We start from the raw sequence: 25,834 nt of genomic DNA on the forward strand, positions 1-25,834 counted from the left end.
ATATACATATGTGCCAGTTTAGATGTATTATGTCCCCCAATACACCACGTTCTTTAATGCAGTCTTGTGGGGGCAGACGCATTAGTGTTGATTAGGTTGGAATCTTTGGATTTGGCTGTTTCCATGGAGATATGACCCACCCAAATGTGGTTAATACCTTTGATTGGATTATTTCCATGGAAGTATGGCCCTGCCCATTCAGTGTGGGTCTTGATTAGTTTACTGGAGCCCTATAAAAGCTCACAAACAGAAGGACATCAGAGCAGCTGCAGCTAAAGAGACATTTTGGAGAATGCCATTTTGAAATGGATCCTGGGAGCAAGCAGACGCCAGCCACATACCTTCTAAGCTAACATGTTTTCTGGACACTAGTGGCCTTTCTCCAGTGAAGGTACCCTATTGTTGATTCCTTAGCTTGGACACTTATGGCCTTACGACTGTAACTTTGTAACCAAATAAACCTCCTTTATAAAAGCCAATCCATTTCTGGTATTCTGCATAATGGCAGCACTAGCAAACCGGAACAACAAACAATAGAATGTTATTCACCTGTAAAAAAGAATGAAGTATTTCCTCAACATGATAAAGGGCATATATGGAAGAACCCACAGATAATATCGTACTCAATGGTGAGAGACTAAAAGCTTTCCCTCTAAGATCGGGAACAACACAATGATGCCATTCTAACATTGTGCTAGAAATTCTAGCTGGAGCAGTTAGGCAAGAAAAAGAAATAAAAGATATCCAAATCAGAAAAGAAGAAGTAAAACTTTATTTGCAAGTGACGTGATCTTATATTTAGAAAGGTTCCCCATAAAAGTACCACAAAGCTACTAGAACTAATAAACAAGTTCAGTAAAGTGGTGGGATGCAAAATCAATATGCAAAAATTTACAGTGTTTCTATCCACTAGTAATGAGCTATCCAAGGAGGTAATCAAGAGAAAAATTCCATTCACAATAGCAACTTAAAGAATTGAATGTCTAGGAATAAGCTTTTAATCAAGGATGTAAAGGACCTGTACACAGAAAACTACAAAACATTGCTAAATAACATCAAAGAAGACCTGAATAAATGGAAAGACATTCTATGTACGTGGATTGGAAGGCTAAATATTATTAAGATGTCAATTCTGCCCAAATTGATCTACATATTCAGTGCAATACCAATCAAAATTCCAACAGCCTACTTGGCTGAAATGGAAAAGCTTATTATCAAATTTATTTGAAGGGAAAAGGGCCTCAAATAGCCAAAAACGTTTTGAAAAAGAAGAATGAAGTGGGAGGACTCACATTTCCTGACTTTAAAGCATATTATAAAGCCACAGTGGTCAAAACAGCATGGTACTGGCATAAAGATTAGACATATTGATCAGTGGAATATAATTGAGAGCTCAGAAATAGAACCTTCGATCTATGGTCAGTTGATTTTTGACAAGGTTCCCAAGTCCATTCAACTGGGACAGAACAGTTTCTTCAATAAATGGTACTGGGAGAACTGGATATCCATATCCAAAACAATGAAAGAGGACCTTTAGCTCACTCCCTATACAAGAATTAACTCAAAATGGATCAAAGACTTAAATATAATACCCAGTGCCATGAAATTCCCAAAATAAAATGTAGGGAAGCATCTTCAAGACCTTGCAGTAGGCAGTGGTTTCTTAGACTTGACACTCAGAGCACAAGCAATGAAAGAAAAAATAGATAAATGAGACCACCTCAAAATTAAAAACTTTTGTGCCTCAAATGGCTTTGTCAGAAGGGCAAAAGGCAGCCAACTCAATGGGAGAAAATACTTGGAATCCGCATATCTCGTAAGGGTTTGATATCCAGAATATACAAAGAAATCCTACAACTCAACAATAGAAAGACAAACAATCCAACTTAAAAATATGCACAAGGAAGAAGAGAAGATGGTGGCATAGAGAGGAGTGGAAGTTAGTTAGTCCCCCCAGAGCAACTAATAAAAACCAGGAACAACTTAGATCTGGAATAACTGCTGGGAGATGACCGTTACTGTCCCCACATCATGCAACAATCCGGGATGGGAGAAATGCCCGAGATCGCAGCATAAAATCTTTAAGTAAAAACTGTGGACCCGAGCCGAGAGCCCCCTCCCTCATGGCAGTCTGCACTGCAAAGCTGCACAGTGCTAGAGAGCAGCACTCTCTGAACAAGCGAATATACCTCAGCCAAGCTCCAACTGGGGTTTTAATGTTAACTGCTCAATACAAACTACGAATCCCCAACAAGCAGACAGAGGCTTTTGGTGATGACTGACCTTGGAGAGTCAGGGGACGTATCTGTCTCGGGATGAGGAGCGCAAAGGATTGGATGCTATCTTTGGCCAACGGGTGAATCTAGGGGCCATAGACCGACCCTGAAAGGGGGCTTTCTGTCCCTTTCTCTCTCTCTCAACCTGGGTGGCTCAGTGGAGAAAGCCTCAACCATTTTCAACTCATAGTGCTCTGCCATAGAGAAAGCCTCAGCCATTTTAAACTCCGACCCAGACAAGGGTGGAGATAGCAGAGTCAGAGAAACAAATCTAATTATATGCAAGTGATCTCTCTCTAAGGGGCATATCTTCCCAAAAGGAAAGAGGTGGGGCCCAGCTCTACTACCTGCCTTCCATTCAGAACCAGACCCCAGAGCCTGAGGAAAAACAGCCATGGGCCACACCTCCTTATACCAGTCTGGAGTGACAGGCTGACAGACACCACCTGCTGGGCAGGAAAGTATAGGGTGTGTCAGTCCTCTAAGACACACCATCAGGGAAACCGGATACTGAATATTTCTTCCTTCTCGTCTGGGAAAACCTGATTGGGGTGGCCAAGGAGATCAGATACCTAGACAACAGAAAACTACAACCTACACTAAGAAAAACGAAGTTATGGCCCAGTCAAAGGAACAAACGTACAATTCAACTGAGATACAGGAATTTAAACAACTAATGCTAAATCAGTTCAAAAAGTTGAGAGAAGATAAGGCAAAAGAGATAAAGGCTATAAAGAGAACACTTGGGCATACATAAAGCAGAAATTGAACGTTCGAAAAAACAACTGGCAGAATCTATGGATATGAAAGTCACAACACAAGAGATGAAAGACACAATGGAAACATACAACAGCAGATCTCAAGAGGCAGAAGAAAACATTCAGGAACTGGACAACAAGGCACCTGAAAGCCTACACACAAAAGAACAGATAGAGAAAAGAATGGAAAAATATGAGCAACGTCTCCAGGAACTTAAGAACAAAACGAAATACACGAATGTACCTATCATTGGTGTCCCCAAAGGAGAAGAGAAGGGAAAAAGGGCAGAAGCAATAATAGAGGAAATAATCAGTGAAAATTACCCATCTCTTTTGAAAGACATAAAATTACAAATCCAAGAAGCGCAACATACTTCAAACAGAATAGATCTGAATAGACCTATGCCAAGACACTTAATAATCAAATTATCAAACATCAAAGACAAATAGAGAATTGTGAAAGCAGCAAGAGAAAAGTGATCCATCATATACAAAGGAAGCTTAATAAGACTGTGTGCGGATTTCTCAGCAGAAACCATGGAGGCAAGAAGGAAGAGGTTTGATATATTTAAGATACTGAAAGAGAAAAACCGTCAACTAAGAATCTTATATCCGGCAAAACTGTCCTTCAAATATGAAGGAGAGTTCAAAATATTCTCTGACAGACAATGACAGAGTTTGTGAACAAGATACCTGCTCTACAGGAAATACTAAAGGGAGCACTACAGACTGATAGGAAAAGACAGGAGTGAAAGGTTTGGAACACAATTTTGGATGTTGATAGCACAGCAATGTAAGTTCACTGAACAAAGATAACTATGAATGTGGTTGAAAGAGGAAGGTTAGGAGCATATGGGACACCAGAAGGAAAGAGGAAAGATAAAGACTGTGACTGTGTAACTCAGTGAAACCTAGCGTGTTCAACAATTGTGATAAAATGTACAAATATGTTTTTTTATGAGGGAGAACAAATGAATGCCAAACTTGCAAGGTTTTAAAAATAGGGAGGTATTGGGGGAAAAGTACAATCACTGTAAACTAGAGACTATAATTAACAGAAATATTGTATTATGCTTCATTTAATGTAACAAAGGCAATATACCAAGGTAAATGCAGATAAGAGGGGTGCACGGGGTGGGGGATGAGACTCTTGACATTGGTGGTGTTGTCTAACTTTTTATTCTACTTTGATCTAAGGTTATCTTTCCTTTTGCTGCTTCCTAGCTGTCATGTTGTTTTTTGTTTGTTTGTTTTCTCTTTCTTTTTTCTTTCTCTTTTGCCTCTCTACCTTCTTTGGTTCTTCCTCCTGCTTTGTGGAAGAAATGTAGATGTCCTTATGTAGATAGTGGTGAGGCTGGTGAACACATAAACATGTGACTATACAGAGAACCATCGATTGTTTACTTAGGATAGAATATATGGGGTGTGAACAAAACCATCTTAAAAAAAATGGATTGATGACAAAACCATGAGGTCAATATACTAAGTGAAATAAGCCAGACACACAAGGACAAATATTTCAGGGTCTCACTGACAGGAACTAATTATAATATGGAAACTCATAGACATGAAATATAAGGTACCAAGATACAGGATGAGGCTGAAGAATGGGGAGTGCTTGCTTAGTATGAGCAGCATGTTCATCTAGTTTGAACTTAAATGTTTAGAAATGAACAGAGGTGACAGTAGCACGTTGTGAGAATAACTAACAGTGCTGAATGGTGCGTGAATATGGTGGAAGAGGGAAGCTCAGAGACATGTATGTCACCAGAAGGAAAGTTGGAGGTTAAAAGATGGGAATGTATAAAACAGTGAACCTTGTGGTGGGCAATGTCAGAGATTAACTGTACAAGTATTAGAAATCTCTTTCATGGACCAGAACAAACGTATGACACTACAACTAGAAGTTAATAATAGAGGGGCATATAGAAAAAAATATATACCTGTTGCAAACTATATACTACAGTTAGTAGATTTCAACGTTCTTTCACAAACAGTGACAAATGTACTGTATCAGTACTAGGAGTCAGCAACGGAAGGGGAGTGGTTACGTATATGGGAGGATTTGAGTTTCTTTTTTTTTTTTTTTTTGGTCCTGATTTCTTTTCTGGAGTAATGAAAATGTTCTAAAAATTGAACAAAAATTTATTGTGGTGATCGATGCACAGCTGTATGATGGTACCAAGGGCAATTGATTGTACTCTTTGGATAATTGTATGGTATGTGAACAATCACAATAAAATAAAAAAAGGTAAAAAAACATGAATAGACATTTTTCCAAAGAAAATGGAAAACATTTTTCCAAATGGCTAAAAAACATGAAAAAAAAAAAAACATGAAAAAAAAACATGAAAAAACATGAAACATGAAAAAAACACTAAAAAGATAAACACATTAAAACACATTAAAGAAACACATAAAAACATATAAAACACATAAAACAAAAAACACATAAAACACATAAAAAGATAATAATCGTTTATAATCTTATAGCTAGTGAAGATAATGATCTTCACTAGCTATTAGGGAAATGCAAATCAAAACCACAACAAGGTGTCATTTCATACCTATTAGAATGGGCACTATTGAACAAACAGCGAATTACAAGTATTGGAGAGGATGTGAAAAAACAGGAACACTTATTCGTTGCAGGTGGGAATGTAAAATGGTACAGCCACTGTGGGAGACAAAGCTAAGTATAGAGTTGCCCTGTGAACCAGCAATCCTGCTATTCAGTGCATACCCAGAAGAACTGAAAGCAGGGATCCGAACAGACATTTGCATAGTGATGTTCATAGCAGCATTATTCACAGTTACCATAAGATGGAAACAACTCAAGTGTCCATCTACCGATGAATGAATAAACAAAACATGGTATATACATACTATGGAATATTATTCAGCAGTAAGAAGGAATGAAGTTGTGAAGCATGTGACAACATGGGTGAATCTTGAGGATATTATGTTGAGAGAAATAAGTCAGACACAAGAGGACAAATATTGCATAATCTCTCTAACATGAACCAATTATAATATGTAAACTCATAGACATAGACTCTAAAATACAGGTTACCAGGAGATAGAATAAGGCTAGAGATAGGGGAATAGCTGCTTAAGATGTGCAGAATTTTTAACTAGATTGAATTTAAATGTGTAGAAATGGATAGCGGTGATAGTAGCACATTATTGTGAGTATAATTAAGAGTGCTGAATGGTGTGTGAATGTGGTTGATAGGGGAAGTTTAGAGTCTTATATGTCACCAGAAGGAAGCCAGAGATTAAAGCATGGGAGTGTATAACACAGTAAATCTTGTGATAGATGATGACTGTGATTAGCAGAAAAAGTATTAAAAATTTCTTCCCAGGGCTAGATACAAAACTACTACAAGGAGTTAATGATAGAGTGGTATGTGGGAAAAACACCTATTGCAAACTATAGACTGTAGTTGACAGCAATATCTTACTATTCTTCATGATGGGAAGGATAAATAGTATAGGATGTTTTGAGTTCTCTCTCTCTTTCTCTCTGTCTCTGTCTCTCTCTCTCTCTCAGTAATATAAATGTTCTAAAATTGATTGTGGTGATGAATGCACACTATGTGATGATACTGTGAGCCATTGGTTGTATACTTTGGATGGATTGTATGGTGTGTGGATATATCTCAATAAAATTGCATTTTAAAAAAAAGATAGTGGCTGGATTTGGCCCATGGGCTTTAGTTTTCTGACCCTTGACTTAGGGGATGGTGGCAGGGGCCTAGAAATCCCTGAGTTAATGCATGGAAAGTTTCTGGCCAAACACCCAATTGACTGTGACACAAGTGAGAAATAAACCTTTACTTTAAAAAAGGAGAGAAATGAGATCCTGATACATGTGTCAACATGGATGAACCATGAAGACATCACTTTGAGTGAAATAAGCCAGACACAAAAGGAAAAATACTGTATGATCTCACTATTTGAAACAATTAGAGTAAGCAAACTGATGGAGTCAGAATCTAGAATATGGGTTACCAGGGGATTGGATGTGCATACATGTGCAAAGGGAATGGGAAGTTAAGGCTTAAAATGTACAAGGTTCCTATTTGGAATGATGGAAATGTCTTGGTAATGGATGGTGGTGATGGTAGCATGAGCAAACTCAGTTAACCACACCGAAATATGTATGTGAATATGATTAAATGAGGAAGTGTTAGATTGTATATATGGTAGCAAAATAATTTTTTTCTAAAAAAATCCATGGCGTTAACACTACACGGGCAGTGAACCCTGTTAAACCATGAACTTTAATTAATAATAAAATTACGAAAATGTGCTGTCATCAATTGAAACAGATGTTTCACACCAATACAAGGTTGATGGTGGGGTGTTGTATAGGAATCCTGTATTTTATGCATGATTATTCTGTAAAACCACAACTTCTGTAATAAAGAAAAAAATAGAAAGAAACAATGACGGGTAAATGCAATCCATAATATTGAACTGGAGCTAATAATGGGGGAGAGAAGGCCCAAAAGGGTATTATTGGGACATTTGAAAAAAATGGAATATAAACTGTAAACTTCTTATCATTTTAAGTTGCTTGAACTTTATATTTATAGTGGTTACATAAATGAATATCTTTATTTTCAGAGAATGTACATGGTAGTAGTATGTGTTCAAGGAACATGATGTATAACAACTACACTCAAATATTCAGAGAATAGATAGCCAGTTAGATGGGTGGGTGGGTGGATAGGTAGAATGATACAGCAAATGTGGTAAAATGTTAAAAGTTGGTGTATCTGGGTTGGGGGATATATTGGGGTTCTCTGTATGGGTTTTGTATTATTTTTGCAACTGTCCTGTAAGTTCAAAATTATTTGTAAATTAAAAGTTAAAAAAATAGGAGAACCTAAGAGGGTGACTAGGTGAGACAGGGCAAAAAAACACCTCTGTGAAAAATACTAGATAAAAACCAGAAAGTGACCCAGAACACCACTGCCAGCGATGCACCAGCCAGACAAGGTCTGCTAAATCCACAGGGAACGTGCATTTGGTGAAACCAGGAGCCTGCATTCTGAAATGAGTGAGTGAGTCGGCTAAAAGTCCTGCGGCCGCGCTGCAGTGTGGAGAAATGGTGGGCTGGCGTTTGGAGACAGACTAGTTCTTTAAAAAAAAAAGCCCAGGAGCGGCTGTAGATACGGCAGGGAGAGCTGCGCAGTGAAGCATGGCAGGAGCGGGCTGGGCTGACGCCTCGGTGTCTGGTGTGGAGGATACCCCTTCCCACACCCACTGCTGATTGTCTCGAGACCAGAGGAGCAGAGAGGAGCCAAAAGGAGAAAAAAAAACCACATTCCTTGCAGCCATCTCCCCAGCAGGTGGGGGACGCTCCTGCCCGGGGCCAGACCCACAGCCTGGAGCCGCGCCAAGAAACCCAGTGTGACGGGGATTCTTTCCCGCAGCGCTACACACAAGCCACAGTATTGGCCATGGACAGTGGCCTTTAATACACCCACGGCTGATTGTCCCAGAGCTGGGAGGGCGGAGCTGTTCAAAAAAGGGGAAGTTAACACTTCCCATTCAACCATCTTTGAAGTGGGCTGGGAGCGCCCATGCACAGCCCAGTGACCCAAGGCTTCCCTGGCTGGCTGGCACACGCTAGTGACGTGGCATGGCCCTCCCTCAGCAGAGGTCCTGGAAGAGCACAGCTGGGAAGGGGGAACCGCTTGGAAATCCCAGGGAACCTACGCCAATGCCAAGGACTTGTGGGTCAGCGGCAGAGAACAGCCTTAGATCTCCAGGAACATCTGGGAGGTTTGATTATTAAAGCTGCCCTGCCTGCCTAACCACCCAGAGACATGGCCCACATTCAGGGCGGACAGCACCAACAACACACCCAAACTTGGTGCACCAATTGGACCCCACAAGAATCAGACCCCCACACACCACAAAGACAAAGTGAGGGAGAACTGACTTGAGGGGAATAGGTGACTCATGGACACCATCTGCTGGTTAGTTAAAGTGTATGAAACCAAGCTGCAGTTCTGTCAAATTAGGGATCAAATAAAGCAAACGCCAAGAGGCCAAAAACAACAGAAAATCTTAAAGCATGTGATAAAACCAGATGATATGGAGAACCTAAACCAAAACACCCAAATCAAAAGATCAGAAGAAACATAGTACTTGGCACAATTAATCAAAGAATTACAGACAGGGAACAAGAGCATGGCTCAGGATTTAAAGGACATGAAGAAGAGCATCGCACAGGATATAAAAAACATAAAGAAGACCCTAGAAGAGCATAAAGAAGAAATCACAAGAGTAAGTAAAAAAATAGAAGATCTTATGGAAATTAAAGAAACTGTTGGCCAAATTAAAAACTCTGGTTGCTCATAATACAAGATTAGAGGAAGGTGAACAAAACTCAGCCTCCTCGAGAACCACAGAACGGAAAATGAAAGAACAAAAGAAAGAATGGAGAAAAAAAATCAAAAAAATTGAAATGGATCTCAGGGATATGAGAGATAAAATAAAACGTCCAAATATAAGACTCATTGGTGTCTCAGAAGGGGAAGAGAAGGGTAAAGGTCTAGAAAGAGTATTCAAAGAAATTGTTGGGGAAAACTTCCCAGACCTACACAAAGCGTAAATGCCCAGTGAACTCCAAATAGAATAAATCCAAATAAACGCACTCCAAGACATATTCTGATCAGACTCTCAAATACTGAAGAGAAGGAGCAAGTTCTGAAAGCAGCAAGAGCAAAGCAATTCACCACATACAAAGGAAACAACATAAGACTAAGTAGTGACTACTCAGCGGCCATCATGGAGGTGAGAAGGCAGTGGCATGACATATTTAAAATTCTGAGAGAGAAAAATTTCCAACCAAGAATACTTTATCCAGCAAAACTCTCCTTCAAATTTGAGGAAGAGCTTAAATTTTTCAGACAAATGCTGAGAGATTTTGCTAATAAAAGACCTGCCCTACTTCAGATACTAAAGGGAGCCCTACTGACAGAGAAACAAAGAAAAGAGACAGAGAGATAGAAAATTTTAACAGACACATATAGAATATAACATCCCAGGTCACCGGGACACACATTCTTCTCTAGTGATCACGGATCTTTCTCCAGAGTGGACCGTATGCTGAGACATAAAAACAAGCCTCAATAAATTAAAAAAAAAAAAAAAGAATGAATGAATGAATTTGTTCAAAGCACATTCTCTGACCACAATGGAATACAAATAGAAGTCAATAACCATCAGAGACTTGGAGAATTCACAAAAACCTGGAGGATAAAAATGAGGGGGAGATGAAAACATTTCTGGATAATCACAAGCTGAGGGACTTTATCACCAGTAATCAGTCTTATGAGAAATGCTAAAGGGAGTTGAGCAGGCTGAAAGGAAGGGACACTAAACAATTGACTGAAACTACATGAAGAAATAAAGATTTCCAGTAAAGATCACATGGTAAATATAAATACCAATACTACTGTATTGTTGATTTATAACTCCACTATTTACTTCCTACAGGATCTTTTTTTTTTTTTTTTTTTTTTTTTTTTTTTTTTTTTTTTTTTTTTAAATCATCATTTTATTGAGATATATTCACATACCACGCAGTCATACAAAACAAATTGTACTTTCGATTGTTTACAGTACCATTACATAGTTGTACATTCATCCCCTAAATCAATCCCTGACACCTTCATTAGCACACACACAAAAATAACAAGAATAATAATTAGAGTGAAAAAGAGCAATTGAAGTAAAAAAGAACACTGGGTACCTTTGTCTGTCTGTTTCCCTCCCCTACTTTTCTACACATCCATCCATAAACTAGACAAAGTGGTGTTTGGTCCTTATGGCTTTCCCAATCCCATTGTCACCCCTCATAAGCTACATTTTTATACAACTGTCTTCGAGATTCATGGGTTCTGGGTTGTAGTTTGATAGTTTCAGGTATCCACCACCAGCTACCCCAATTCTTTAGAACCTAAAAAGGGTTGTCTAAAGTGTGCATAAGAGTGCCCACCAGAGTGACCTCTCGGCTCCTTTTGGAATCTCTCTGCCACTGAAGCTTATTTCATTTCCTTTCACATCCCCCTTTTGGTCAAGAAGATGTTCTCCGTCCCACGGTGCCAGGTCTACATTCCTCCCTGGGAGTCATATTCCACGTTGCCAGGGAGATTCACTTCCCTGGGTGTCTGATCCCACGTAGGGGGGAGGGCAGTGATTTCACCTTTCAAGTTGGCTTAGCCAGAGAGAGAGGGCCACATCTGAGCAACAAAGAGGCATTCAGGAGGAGACTCTTAGGCACAAATACAGGGAGGCCTAGCCTCTCCTTTGCAGCAACCGTCTTCCCAAGGGTAAAACTTATGGTAGAGGGCTCAACCCATCAAACCACCAGTCCCCTATGTCTGTGGTCATGTTAGCAACCATGGAGGTGGGGTAGGCGAATACCCCTGCATTCTCCACAGGCTCCTCAAGGGGGCACTACATCTTTTTTTTTTTTTTTTTCCCCTTGTTTCTCTTTTTTTCTTTTCTTTTTTTTTTTTTTTTTTAACTTTCCCTTCTTTTTTCAAATCACCTGTATGAAAAAAAAGTTAAAAAGAAAACAAACATACAATAAAAGAGCATTTCAAAGAGACCATAGCAAGGGAGTAAGAAAAAGACAACTAACCTAAGATAACTGCTTAACTTCCAACATGTTCCTACTTTACCCCAAGAAAGTTACATAATATAGCAACATTTCAGTGAACTTGTTCCTACTACAACCATCAGAAATTAACAGACCATAGTCATTTCTGGGCATCCCCAGAACGTTAAATAGCTTATCTGTTCTTCCTGGATTATTGTTCCCCCTTCCTTAATTGCTCTCTACTGCTAGTTCCCCTACATTCTACATTATAAACCATTTGTTTTACATTTTTCAAAGTTCACATTAGTGGTAGCATATAATATTTCTCTTTTTGTGCCTGGCTTATTTCGCTCAGCATTATGTCTTCAAGGTTCATCCATGTTGTCATATGTTTCACCAGATCGTTCCTTCTTACTGCCGCGTAGTATTCCATCGTGTGTATATACCACATTTTATTTATCCACTCATCTGTTGAAGGACATTTGGGTTGTTTCCATCTCTTGGCAATTGTGAATAATGCTGCTATGAACATTGGCGTGCAGATATCTGTTCGTGTCACTGCTTTCCGATCTTCCGGGTATATACCGAGGAGTGCAATCGCTGGATCGAATGGTAGCTCTATATCTAGTTTTCTAAGGAACTGCCAGACTGACTTCCAGAGTGGCTGAACCATTATACAGTCCCACCAACAATGAATAAGAGTTCCAATTTCTCCACATCCCCTCCAGCATTTGTAGTTTCCTGTTTGTTTAATGGCAGCCATTCTAACCGGTGTTAGATGGTATCTCATTGTGGTCTTAATTTGCATCTCTCTAATAGCTAGTGAAGCTGAACATTTTTTCATGTGTTTCTTGGTCATTTGTATTTCCTCTTCAGAGAACTGTCTTTTCATATCTTTTGCCCATTTTATAATTGGGCTGTCTGTACTATTGTCATTGAGTTGTAGGATTTCTTTGTATATGCAAGATATCAGTCTTTTGTCAGATACATGGTTTCCAAAAATTTTTTCCCATTGAGTTGGCTGCCTCTTTACCTTTTTGAGAAATTCCTTTGAGGTGCAGAAACTTCTAAGCTTGAGGAGTTCCCATTTATCTATTTTCTCTTTTGTTGCTTGTGCTTTGGGTGTAAAGTCTAGGAAGTGGCCTCCTAATACAAGGTCTTGAAGATGTTTTCCTACATTATCTTCTAGGAGTTTAATGGTACTTTCTTTTATATTGAGATCTTTGGTCCATTTTGAGTTAATTTTTGTGTAGGGGGTGAGGTAGGGGTCCTCTTTCATTCTTTTGGATATGGATATCCAACTCTCCCAGCCCCATTTGTTGAAAAGACCATTATGGCTCAGTTCGGTGACTTTGGGGGCCTTATCAAAGATCAGTCGGCCATAGATCTGAGGGTCTATCTCTGAATTCTCAATTCGATTCCATTGATCTATATGTCTATCTTTGTGCCAGTACCATGCTGTCTTGGCAACTGTGGCTTTATAATAAGCTTCAAAGTCAGGGAGTGTAAGTCCTCCCACTTCGTTTTTCTTTTTTAGAGTGTCTTTAGCAATTCGAGGCATCTTCCCTTTCCAAATAAATTTGATAACTAGCTTTTCCAAGTCTGCAAAGTAGGTTGTTGGAATTTTGATTGGGATTGCATTGAATCTGTAGATGAGTTTGGGTAGAATTGACATCTTAATGACATTTAGCCTTCCTATCCATGAACATGGAATATTTTTCCATCTTTTAAGGTCCCCTTCTATTTCTTTTAGTAGAGTTATGTAGTTTTCTTTGTATAGGTCTTTTACATCTTTGGTTAAGTTGATTCCTAGGTACTTGATTTTTTAGTTGCTATTGAAAATGGTATCTTTTTCTTGAGTGTCTCTTCAGTTTGTTCATTTCTAGCATATAGAAACATTACTGACTTATGTGCATTAATCTTGTATCCCGCTACTTTGCTAAATTTGTTTATTAGCTCTAGTAGGTGTATCGTTGATTTCTCAGGGTTTTCTAGATATAAGATCATATCATCTGCAAACAATGACAGTTTTACTTCTTCTTTTCCAATTTGGATGCCTTTTATTTCTTTGTCTTGCCGGATTGCCCTGGCTAGCACTTCCAGCACAATGTTGAATAACAGTGGTGACAGCGGGCATCCTTGTCTTGTTCCTGATCTTAGAGGGAAGGCTTTCAGTCTCTCACCATTGAGTACTATGCTGGCTGTGGGTTTTTCATATATGCTCTTTATCATGTTGAGGAAGTTTCCTTCAATTCCTACCTTTTGAAGTGTTTTTATCAAAAAGGGATGTTGGATTTTGTCAAATGCTTTTTCAGCATCTATTGAGATGATCAATTGATTTTTCCCTTTCGAGTTTTTAATGTGTTGTAATACATTGATTGTTTTTCTTATGTTGAACCATCCTTGCATGACTGGAATGAACCCCACTTGGTCATGGTGTATGATTTTTTTAATGTGTCTTTGGATTCGATTTGCAAGTATTTTGTTGAGGATTTTTGCATCTATATTCATTAGGGAGATTGGCCGGTAGTTTTCCTTTTTTGTAGCATCTTTGCCTGGTTTTGGTATTAGATTGATGTTAGCTTCATAAAATGAGTTAGGTAGTGTTCCATTTTTTTCAATGTTTTGAAAGAGTTTGAGTAAGATTGGTGTCAGTTCTTTCTGGAAAGTTTGGTAGAATTCCCCTGTGAAGCCATCTGGCCCTGGGCATTTATTTGTGGGAAGATTTTTTGATGACTGATTGGATCTCTTTGCTTGTGATGGGTTGGTTGAGGTCTTCTATTTCTTCTCTGGTCAGTCTAGGTTGTTCATATGTTTCCAGGAAATTGTCCATTTCTTCTACATTATCCAGTTTGTTGCCATACAGTTGTTCATAATATCCTCTTATAATTTTTTTAATTTCTTCAGGATCTGCAGTTATGTCACCTTTTTCATTCATTATTTTGTTTATATGGGTCTTCTCTCTTTTTGATTTTGTCAGTCTAGCTAGGGGCTTGTCAATCTTGTTGATCTTCTCAAAGAACCAACTTTTGGTGATATTTATCCTTTCTATTGTTTTTTTGTTCTCTATGTCATTTATTTCTGCTTTAATCCTTGTTATTTCTTTTCTTGTACTTGGTTTAGGATTGGTTTGCTGTTCATTTTCTAGCTTCTTCAGTTGATCCATTAGTTCTTTGATTTTGGCTCTTTCTTCCTTTTTAATATATGCGTTTAGTGCTATAAATTTCCCCCTTAGCACTGCTTTTGCTGCATCCCATAGGTTTTGGTATGTTGTGTTCTCATTTTCATTCGTCTCTATATATTTAGCAATTTCTCTTGCTATTTCTTCTTTAACCCACTGATTGTTTAGGAGTGTGTTGTTTAACCTCCAGGTATTTGTGAATTTTCTAAGTCTCTGATGGTTATTGACTTCTAATTGTATTCCATTGTGGTCAGAGAATGTGCTTTGAATGATTTCAATCTTTTTAAATTTATTGAGGCTTGTTTTATGTCCCAGCATATGATCTATTCTGGAGAAAGTTCCGTGAGCACTAGAAAAGTATGTGTATCCTGGTGATTTGGGATGTAATGTCCTGTAGATGTCTGTTAAATCTAATTCATTTATCAGATTGTTTAGGTTTTCAATTTCCTTATTGGTCTTCTGTCTGGTTGATCTATCTATAGGAGAGAGTGATGTGTTGAAGTCTCCCACAATTATTGTGGAAACATCAATTGCTTCCTTTAGTTTTGCCAATGTTTCTCTCATGTATTTTGTGGCACCTTGATTGGGTGCATAGACATTTACGATTGTTATTTCTTCTTGCTGAATTGCCCCTTTTATTAGTATGTAGTGGCCTTCTTTGTCTCTCAAAACATCCCTGCATTTGAAGTCTATTTTATCTGAGATTAATATTGCTACACCTGCTTTCTTTTGGCTGTAGCTTGCATGAAATATTTTTTTCCATCCTTTCACTTTCAATTTCTTTGTGTCCCTGTGTCTAAGATGAGTCTCTTGTATGCAACATATTGATGGTTCATTTTTTTTGATCCATTCTGCGAATCTATATCTTTTAATTGGGGAGTTTAATCCATTTACATTCAACGTTAAAACCGTGAAGGCATTTCTTGAATCGGCCATCTTATCCTTTGGATTATGTTTGCCATATTTTTCCCTCTCTCTATTAATATCCTTTATTGTACCCATACCGAATCTCTTTAGTACTGAACCTTTCTCCAAGTCTCTCTGTCCTGTCTTGTTTCTCTGTCTGTAGGGCTCCCTTTAGTATCTCCAGTAGGGCAGGTCTCTTGTTAGCAAATTCTCTCAGCATTTCTTTGTCTGTGAAAAATTTAAGCTCTCCCTCAAATTTGAAGGAGAGCTTTGCTGGATAAAGTATTCTTGGCTGGAAATTCTTCTCTCTCAGAATTTTAAATATATCGTGCCATTGCCTTCTCGCCTCCATGGTGGCTGCTGAGTAGTCACTACTTAGTCTTATGCTGTTTCCTTTGTATGTGGTGAATTGCTTTTCTCTTGCTGCTTTCAGAACTTGCTCCTTCTCTTCTATGTTTGACAGTGTGATCAGTATATGTCTCGGAGTGGGTTTTTTTGGATTTATTCTATTTGGAGTTCGCTGAGCATTTATGATTTGTGTATTTATGTTTTTTAGAAGATTTGGGAAGTTTTCCCCAACAATTTCTTTGAATACTCTTCCTAGACCTTTACCCTTTTCTTCCCCTTCTGGGACACCAATGAGTCTTATATTCGGACGCTTCATATTATCTATCATATCCCTGAGGTCCATTTCGAGTTTTTCAATTTTTTTCCCCATTCTTTCTTTTATGCTTTCATTTTCCATTCTGTCATCTTCCAGGTCACTGATTCGTTGTTCAACTTCCTCTAGTCTTGTACTATGAGTGTCCAGAATCTTTTTAATTTGGTCAACAGTTTCTTTAATTTCCATAAGATCATCCATTTTTTTATTTAGTCTTGCAATGTCTTCTTTATGCTCTTCTAGGGTCTTCTTGATTTCCTTCATATCCCGTACTAGGGTCTCATTGTTCATCTTTAGTTCTTTGAGTAGCTGCTCTAGGTGTGTCTCTTCTGGTCTTTTGATTTGGGTGCTTGGGCTTGGGTTATCCATATCGTCTGGTTTTTTCATATGCTTTATAATTTTCTGTTGTTTTTGGCCTCGTGGCATTTGCTGTCCTTGATAGGGTTCTTTTAGGGTTTGTAGACCAGTTGAAGTCCTTATCTCTAATTTATCAGATCTACAGCTTCGTGGAGTACACTTTCTCTAACTAACCAGCAGGTGGCGTCCACGAGCCACCTGTTCTCCACAAGCCAGATCTCCCCTGCTTAGCCTTTTTGGTGAGTGGGGGAGTGAGTCTTGTGGGGCCCAATTGGTGTCCCAAGCTTGCGTGTGTAGTTGGTGTTGCCTGCCCTGTATGTGGGGTGTGTTTCTGGGCAGTCGGGGAGGGGGGGTGGCCCTAACAATCAAATCTCCCTGATGATCCTAGAGTTTTAAAGCTACTGCAATAGTCTAATCCTTCAGTTCAGTCCTGCCACAGTTTGTCTCTGCCACTGACCCACAAGTCTTTGGTATTGGCGTATGGCTCCTGAGACTTGCAAGTGGGCCCCTCTTCCAGGCTGTGCACCCCGGGTCCTCTGTTGAGGGATGACTGTGCTATGTCACAGGTGAGTGCCGTCCCCCCAGGGCAGTTCTGGGCTGCTGGGCTGTGTTGGGAGGCTCCCAGTCTGCTCAAATGATGGCTGAATGGGGCTCTGTTAATTCACACTGCTCCCCCTTCCCAGCTCTGGGACATTCAGCTGAGGTTGCAGGGAAGGCTAATGTCCACGCCCAGTTTTGTGGTGTGTGCCTGTTATTTGAAGCACTTCCGTCACACTGGGTTGTCTGGGGCAGCTCTGGGCTATGGGGCTGGCGATGGGCAGGAGTGTTTCCTGTCCACCAGGATGGTGGCTGTGAGCGGACACCCCCCTTTTCTTGGGAAGTTGTGTTGTTTAGTGAATTTTCTCAGCCACTGGATTATTGCCTTTTGTCTCAGAGCTCTCTTATTTCTGCTCTTGACTTGACGTGCCCAAATTTCAATTCTTTGAAGCTTTCTGTATTGAGCTTCTTAGAGTAATTGTTTTAGAAAAAGCAAAAAGGATTTAAAAAAAAAAAAAAAAAAAAAAAAAACGGCCCTCCTCAGAGATCTAATGGGTTATTGAAATGCTAATAGACAAAGCAACCAGGGCCATTAAGGAAAGGTGCCCTGGGCAGAGAGATCAGCCTTGCTTCGGGATTTGCATATGCGCCTCAAGGCCTGATCTCCGCCCTTCCCCTTTCTGTGTTCACCAGAACTCCAAAAATCCTCTGCTTTTACTTTGGAGCTTCTCGTGTTGTTTTCCTTCTATGCCCGTCTCCTCTCTGCTGGGCTGGCTGCTCTCAGAGTCTCTGGTGTCTGGCCTCAGTCTATCTATGGTTGGAGTTTGAATCAGTAGAATGAGTTTCCGATGAGAGCAGCCACTGCAATTCTCCCTTCTCCTTCCTGGAGCTGACAGCCCCTCCTCCCCCGGGACTGAGCCTGGCAGGGAGGGGCGCGGGTCCCCTGGCCGCAAAAACTTACAGATTTCGGTGATCTCAGCAGTTCCACGTTTTCATGAGTGTTGTATGAAGTATGCCCAAAGACAGATTGCTCTGTGGTGTCCAGTCCACGCAGTTCCTGGCTTTTTACCTACTTTCCTGGAGGAGTAACTAAAACATACAGCTCACCAGTCTGCCATCTTGCCCCGCCTCTCCCTACAGGATCTTAAATACATAAACTGTAATGAGAAATCAGTGGTTTTGGACTCAATGTAAAATATGTAATTTTTTACAAGAACTACATAAAGGTGGGGGAATAAAGGAGTATAGGAACATAGTTTATGTGTCCTATTGAAGTTAAGTTGGTATCAAAGAAAAACAAGATTGTTATAGATTTAAGATGTTAAATTTAAGCCCCATGGTAAACACAAAGAAAGTATCAGAGAATATGACCATAGAGATGAAAAGTAGAGTAGGGGTTCCGAGAAGTGGGGAAGGGGCAATGGGGAGTTAAGAAATGAGAGTAGGGTTTCTGTTTGGGGTGAAGGGAAACTTCTAGAAATGGATGGTGGGAAGGTGATAGCATTGCAACATTCTAAATGTGAGTAATCCTACTAATGGAATGCTAGGTAAGGGGTAGAATGGGAAGATTTAGGCTATATTTATGTTTCCACAATTAAAAAAAAAAAGTCTAAATAGATGACAATTAAATGCCAAGGATGACCCTGGATGGGATCTGAGGATGGAGGAGAGGAGGCTCAAAGGGACACAGATGGGACATAAGGAAAAAAAAGGAAATATAGAATGTAAGCTTTGTATCAATGTTGAATTTCTTGAACTTCTTAGCTGCACTTAATGAGATTGCATAAAAGAATCTTCTTGTCCATGGGAAAGGTATATGTGAATTATATTGTTTGGTCAAAGGTATGTGCAGCTTGCTCACATATATTCAGAGGACAGAGCAATAAATGATGGATGATAGATAGGGAGAGAAGGAGAGAGGGAGGGAAAGAAAGTAATGGTGGTGTGACAGGATGTTAAAGGTGGTGGATCAGCATGTCGGGGGAGGGGGGTCGGGGTATGATGGAGTTCTATGTATGGGGATTGTACTGTTTTTGCAACTCTTTCTGTAAGATTGAATTTATTTCAAAATAAAATCTATTAAATTTTTAAAAATGTTAAAAAATAAAAAATATATATATAAATGACTAGATTTCTCACTAAAGGAGAGATTTAGTAGTGAGTGGATCTGTGCGTGTTTCCAGTTTACCCTCTTTACTTTTGCTGATTCATGACTTCATTTATTACTTACAGTGTATTTGCAAGGCATTAGTCATGCAAGAGTGAAGTCTGCCTTAAACATGTCCGTCCCTCTGATTTCTGCCCTCTAGCTGTCACCTTTGTGTAACTTCTGACTTCTGACCTCCAGCTTTCTAAGTCATATCACCTGCAGTGCATTTCCACTTTTTTTCTTTCAGTCACTTCAAACTCAGTGTCTGAACCCACTGTATTCCTGTAAAACCACTTCCTACTCCAAGTCTCTCCATTGCTATTTTTGTCAACAGACAGCCAACTTTGTGGGCTTTTCTGCCTCAGATTTCCTTTTGGCTCCTTCCTCTGTCTCCCATGTCTAGCCACTTAATTTTTAAATTCCATTCATTTCTGAGAATATCCTTGGATTTAACTCTAACCTTTCCATTTCCACAACTATTGGCCAGATTTGCATTTCTAAACCTAAATCTTGCTACCTGCCAGAAGATTATTACTGGAATAATGTTCTCAGATGTCATATCAGTTTTCATACAGCACGTTTTCTGTTCAGTAGCATGCAGTAGCTCTTGTTGTCTGCCAAAGGAAAATCAAAACTGTTTAACCCAGCAGATGGTGTTCTGTGCCTTTATTTGTGATGTCTCCTGTTTGGTATACTTTTTGCCCTTTTGGTCAATACTGGTTTTCTTCCTGAAGCTTTCTCTGCCTGATTTTCCCTCTTCACAAATAGCTTTCCTTTTTTTGAATTTCAACAGGTTTGGAAAATTATGTTCTACACTTTCCTATACATGTCTTAATGTTATTCAAATTTTGTTTCTTGTGTATGACTCATTCTGTGCTTCTTTTTTCTTTTTCAAATATATACGAAAGTAGAAAGAATAGAATAATGAACTCCCATGCTGTTGTCACCAGCTTTGACAATTGTCAACTCATTGGCAGTCAAGTTTTATCTATATGCTCATCCTGCCACCCACCCCAGATCATTTAGATTATTTTAAAGCTCATCATAGGCATCTTGTCATTTTTATCCATAAATACAGCTTTCTAAAGGATAACTCTTTTAAGTAACAGTAAAGTTCTTATCACACCTAAAAAGTTGACAATTCAAATATTTAGTCAATGTTCAGTCTGCCCAATCATCTAATAAACATTTTTTTAACTTTGCTTGAAGCAGGATCCAAGTAAATTCCATGTCTGCAAAATCGGGTACTGTGTCTCTTAAATTGCTTTTACATAGAAGTTTCCCCTTTATCTTTTTTTTCCATACAAATTATTTGTTAAAGAAGTTCTGTTGATTGTTTTACTGATTGCATTCTCATGGTGATGAACTTGTTCTTTGTTCTCCCCAAGCGTTCCTATGCCAGTGAGACTTGATTAGATGCAGGTTTTTTGGGGTGTTTTACAAATGAACAACTTAAGTTTTGTTTGGGAAAATAGTTTCCCTTTTCTTAAAATCTATTTGGAATTCCCTAAATCGGTGTATCTGTATTAAATTTTAGACTCATCAGTTTGCAAAAATAATTTGAAGTTGACTGTAAAGCACAGTGCTGTTTAGAACTGGTAACATCAAAATGATACTTATATTAGTGAAATGGAAACTTTGATTTGGGGAAAACTTCAGAGAATTTATTTTAATCTCCTTTATTCGCAGTTATAACTTGTTACCTTTTAGAATTAATGAATTTTAAAATACTGTTTTCCTTCTCCATTTACTCAGCACAAACATTTCACTGAAGATATTCAGACAAGGCAGTATCGCTCCCTGGAAGTTCTGATAGGATCTGGCTATAATACCCCTGCTGACATTTGGAGCACAGCATGCATGGTAATGTTTTTTTTTGTTAATCCTTGGCCTTCCCTTATTAAGCGATAGTTACACACCTTGCCTTGTTTGCTAATTTCAGTAGACCAGCAAATTAACAAGAGGAAAAAGAATTTGCTGCCTTACTATTGGCACTCTAATTCCAGTGTCTGGGGAGGTCTAGATCCAAAAGCTTATTGTGAACATCTGGCATTCTATTTGGTTCCTGCCAAGTTCCTTTTAGGTGAATGAACCAAATGTTTCTTACTATAGATTGTTGCTACTTTGTCCCTGGCAAGCAACTATTTGAGTGGTTAAATTTAATTAATATTAAATTATTTCCAACTGGCCTGTTATATTGTTTCCTGAAATGGTATGTACTCTTCAAGATCTTTCCTTTCTTTATCACAATTTGTAAATGTGTTTGTTTACTTATTTCTCTTCTACTAGGTTAGATAGGAATTACGTATGTTATGTAAAGTGCCTGGTTCAATGTCTGGCACATTTTAAGTGGTGCTTAATAAATATCTGCGGCTTGCCAAATTAACTATATTGCAGAGTTGGTACATAATATACCTACAACTCATCTGAGAATCTGTATTCTCCCAAGCTAAGGAAAACTTGAGAGGGAAAGGACAAACTAGCAGTCCCAACTGAAATAGGTCATCGATTTCTGCATTCCTAAAAAGTTGACTTCCAAAGGTAATAGAGTTAAAACCATGTTGATAATATGTTTGACCATACAGATCATTTGTTGCACCTATAGGTGAGTAGCATCAGTGAAGGTAGAGGACTGTCTGAAGTAAAGTGAGGTTTGGAATCATGTCACAAGGTGAAAGAACACTGGAACAAAATCTCACACTTCTTTCTAGCCATACTTGAAAGCTTTGTATTTTAGAGAATTTGATTTTAATTTATTTGCTACAGAAAATCTTAAGTGGTAGAGATGCCAGCAACTACCCAATATAGTTAGTTTATAGATGGCATCTGATTTATTAAGATCTGGAGTGATTCTTAGTAGTAGGTTAGTTGTTTGCTATAAGAAAATGAGTACCTTGGTGCATTTCTTATTCCTCATTCCTATTTTGTTTGAGGGCAGTGATTGCTATTTCACTTGCTTTTCAACACAGTATTTTCAGTCAGACTTAAGAAATAAGGAAAAAGAGGAAAAAGGTAATTAACTTGCCCCCTAGTTCTGGACCAGTTCATATGTAGGAATTTTCTTAACCAAAGGATGAAAATCACTTAGTTGCCATGAGGAAATACTACAAAATTAGGAGGATGGTTATAAAAAGGGAAAGGGGAATATATTTGTAGAGAGTATTAAACATTAACAGGGAATGGATATTTTTAAATTCTCCAAACATTAGGGACAGAAGGTATAGATAAGATCAGGATGAGATTTCTTCCTTCCTAGCCTCTGAGCATTCCCTCCCCTCCCACCTTGGGGGGAAATATGTTTACAGTCCCCGGTTGGTAATTTCCTCTCTGGCCCTTGTGGGAAGAAGCTCTGTTAGTACAGTTACACATATTTAGGAAACAGGATCAATTATATATCCTTATTCATCACAGAAGTTGGCCCATGGCTAAACAACTCTTATTTTGGGGGAAGAAGCTGGAGAGTACAATCTAACTTTTGCTCAGGTGTTTTTAGCATTGGAAAATAGGATCAGAAGGGGTATATCCATAACTTGTTTTCTCTGACTAGAACTCTAAAGGCTGCTAAAATGCCTTAAAACTATCAAAATCTGAAATGCTGCAATTGCTCCCTAGAGCTCCTTCTCCACCACCACCAATCCCCAAGTTGGCATGGGGAAGAACTATGAGATCTGAGATACCTGGAAGAAAAGGCAGAAATGTCTGCGTTGGTTTTAACTTCTAGCACTTCTAGAATGGTAGCTATTTGGATTCCACCAAAGACTATTCAACAACAGTAAGCCACTGGAGATAAAAATAGAATACCATTTTAATCAATAAATGTTGAGTTCTATTCAGTGCCGTTTCCTTATTCCATATAATGAAACCCACAGGTTCTGTTTTGTTTTGTTTTGGTGTTGTTATGTTGTTGCTGACGCTTTTCTGCCAAACAGAGGCAAGACAAACACAAAAGGATAATTTCATCTCTTTCACAGTTTCTATAATAAAAGTATGAGGATCTGTGTCTTTAGAGTAGATTCCTGCAGTTGGTGTGTACAGGCGTATTTGGGTTTCCAGGCAGTGTTCTCGGTGAAGGTAGGAATTTGCTGCATGGAAAAGATGGAGCTAATATAATGGACAGCTCTCAAAGCAAAGCTTTACAAACAGAAGGAATGATAGAGTTGTAGTTGGTTGACTATAAGACATCCAATGTAAGCCCAGAACATAGCGAACAATTGAGAGCAAGATTTAGAATTAAGACTAGCTAGGGTGTCCTATATCCCTAGAGCAAGACAGTCTTTGTTTTTGATCATACATGATAGTGCACACAGCTAAACATCAGAATATTTATTTTACAAATGCTCAATAACTGAAAATAGTCAAGGATTAGAAGAAAAACTAAAGCTTTAATTCTCAGTCCATAGCACTACCTCCCCCTTATTGTTTCCTTTTTGTTTGTACCAATTGGTTATAGAAACTTAAATTGATAGGCTCCTTCTCTTGACTAAAAAAGGACTTGGTCCTTGGCCACCTTCTTTTTTTTCTAGGGGGTCTCATCAAATCCCATGACATTTCCAGCTTTAAGTGTCCAACCATCTGCTTAATTTCATCTGGCTATCTGATAAACACTTTAAAAGTAAAATTTATGATGTATGTTTATATCTTAAAGGTAGCAGTTTCAAAATAGAATGCTTGCTTTGTCACACAACACATTTCCCCTTCTTTCCTGTTTTTGTAACTAACATCCCTGTTCACTCAGTCTTTCACCAAAACCTCAGGAGTCATCCTTAATTCTTCTTTTTCCCTCCCATCCTCTACATCTAGTCCATCAGCGAATTTTGTGTGTTCTACCTTCACAACATATCCAGTACCGACCACTTCTTACTTTTTCCATTAATCCACTCTGGCTTGAGGCATCATTTTCTCTGCTTCTATTCTCCTTCCTCATCCATCCTCATACAGAATGGTCTTAAGTATTAATCAAATCATGTTACTCCTCTAATTGCTTTCCATCCCACTCAAAGTAATAGCTAGCTTTCTTTCCTTAGTCATGCCAAGCTCATTCTCACCTTGGGGCCTTTAGACATTCTGCTTCAACTTGTGCAGGTCTCAGCCCAAACATAGCCTCTTCAGAGACACCTTCCTGACTACCCTACTTAAAATAAACTCACCTTATCACTTTATTTTTCTTCGGTTAACTTATTGCTACCAAAAAATATATATGATTTTACTTGTTTGCTTTCTATGTGAGGCAGGCACTTTGACTACACATTTTAAATGAAGGGAATTGTGCAGTGGACCTGCATTTTGGAGAAGTTCCTCAGCAATTTTCATGCATACCTCTGGTTAAGAACCATTTATTTGCCTTGAGTGATCCAATCATTTATAACTTTGTAAGTTCAGATCAAAGAAATTGTTTAAAGCTGGAAATGAGTAGTAGAGTATATTTAGTACCAAAAATATATAAAGGGCTAAATTTTTTCAACTGTGTACTCTGCAATTTCCCAACCATCTCTTTCATTCTGTGGGATGTTTATATATGGTGGTGTTGGCTTTTTCATCTGCCTCCTGTCTATTGTAACCATCTTTCAATCTTGCAGTATTGTTTCCTACATCATTCCCCTGGTATTGGTTGTTTACAGAGCAATAAACCTGCATATTTAATGGTGTCAGTTCTCTATATCTGCTAGCAGGAAGTAGACTTTTAAGCAAAATTGGAACAAAAGTTAGCATTTAGTATCTTCATAATTTGAACAATTACATATCATTAATAACAGAAGTGAGGTAGGACAGCTGCCTAGCTCACCCAGTAACACTGTTTCTTTCTAGGAACATCTAAATTTCCTCTTTTCCTTCTTTTAAACATACTTTATTCTTCTAGTTTCCATCTGTACTCTAGAATTTTACTTCCCTCTGGTACGGATTGTTGAGGACAGGAAATTTGAATCATCCTTTAATTCCTTGTCTCCAAAATAACATGTCCAGTACTACAGCCCTTCCTAATGTTGTCAGACCTGTGGTCAAAATCAGGACCCTTAAGTTCGTACACTGAACATATCTGCAGTTTCAGGTTTTTGCAGGGAAGGAAGCATTAGGACTCTGCCCCTGACTTGGCTTCCCCCACCAGGTAAAACAGCAAATGGCCAGCCTACAATGCAGATGGTGGACATGTTATCTTAACAGATCTAACCAGAAAGTCCTCATTTTCTGTTGAGTAATCACTGCCTGGCACTCTGGCATATCTATGTTGCCTATGAAATGCTAGGCTGCCTTTAAGTTTTGTCAATATTCCTTTCTGCCACCTTGCTTTCACAAGTTATTTCTGGATCTGAATGTTTTAATGTGTTTAAATTGTCACTGTTTGACTTTTTCTAAGTAATGCCATCTTCTGAAGCCATTTTTCTCTA

General features: G+C 38.7%; 1 protein-coding gene across 1 annotated transcript in view; it reads left to right on the forward strand.

Annotated features, from left to right (window-relative positions):
- Positions 1-25,834, forward strand: part of SRPK1 (SRSF protein kinase 1) — a 155,721-nt gene that overhangs the window by 121,887 nt on the left and 8,000 nt on the right. Inside the window, 1 exon segment of the mRNA XM_037842409.1 lies at positions 21,207-21,314. Coding sequence (XP_037698337.1) covers positions 21,207-21,314 — 108 coding nt within the window.

Source organism: Choloepus didactylus, chromosome 7 (genome assembly GCF_015220235.1).
Source record: "Choloepus didactylus isolate mChoDid1 chromosome 7, mChoDid1.pri, whole genome shotgun sequence".
NCBI lineage: Eukaryota > Metazoa > Chordata > Mammalia > Pilosa > Megalonychidae > Choloepus > Choloepus didactylus.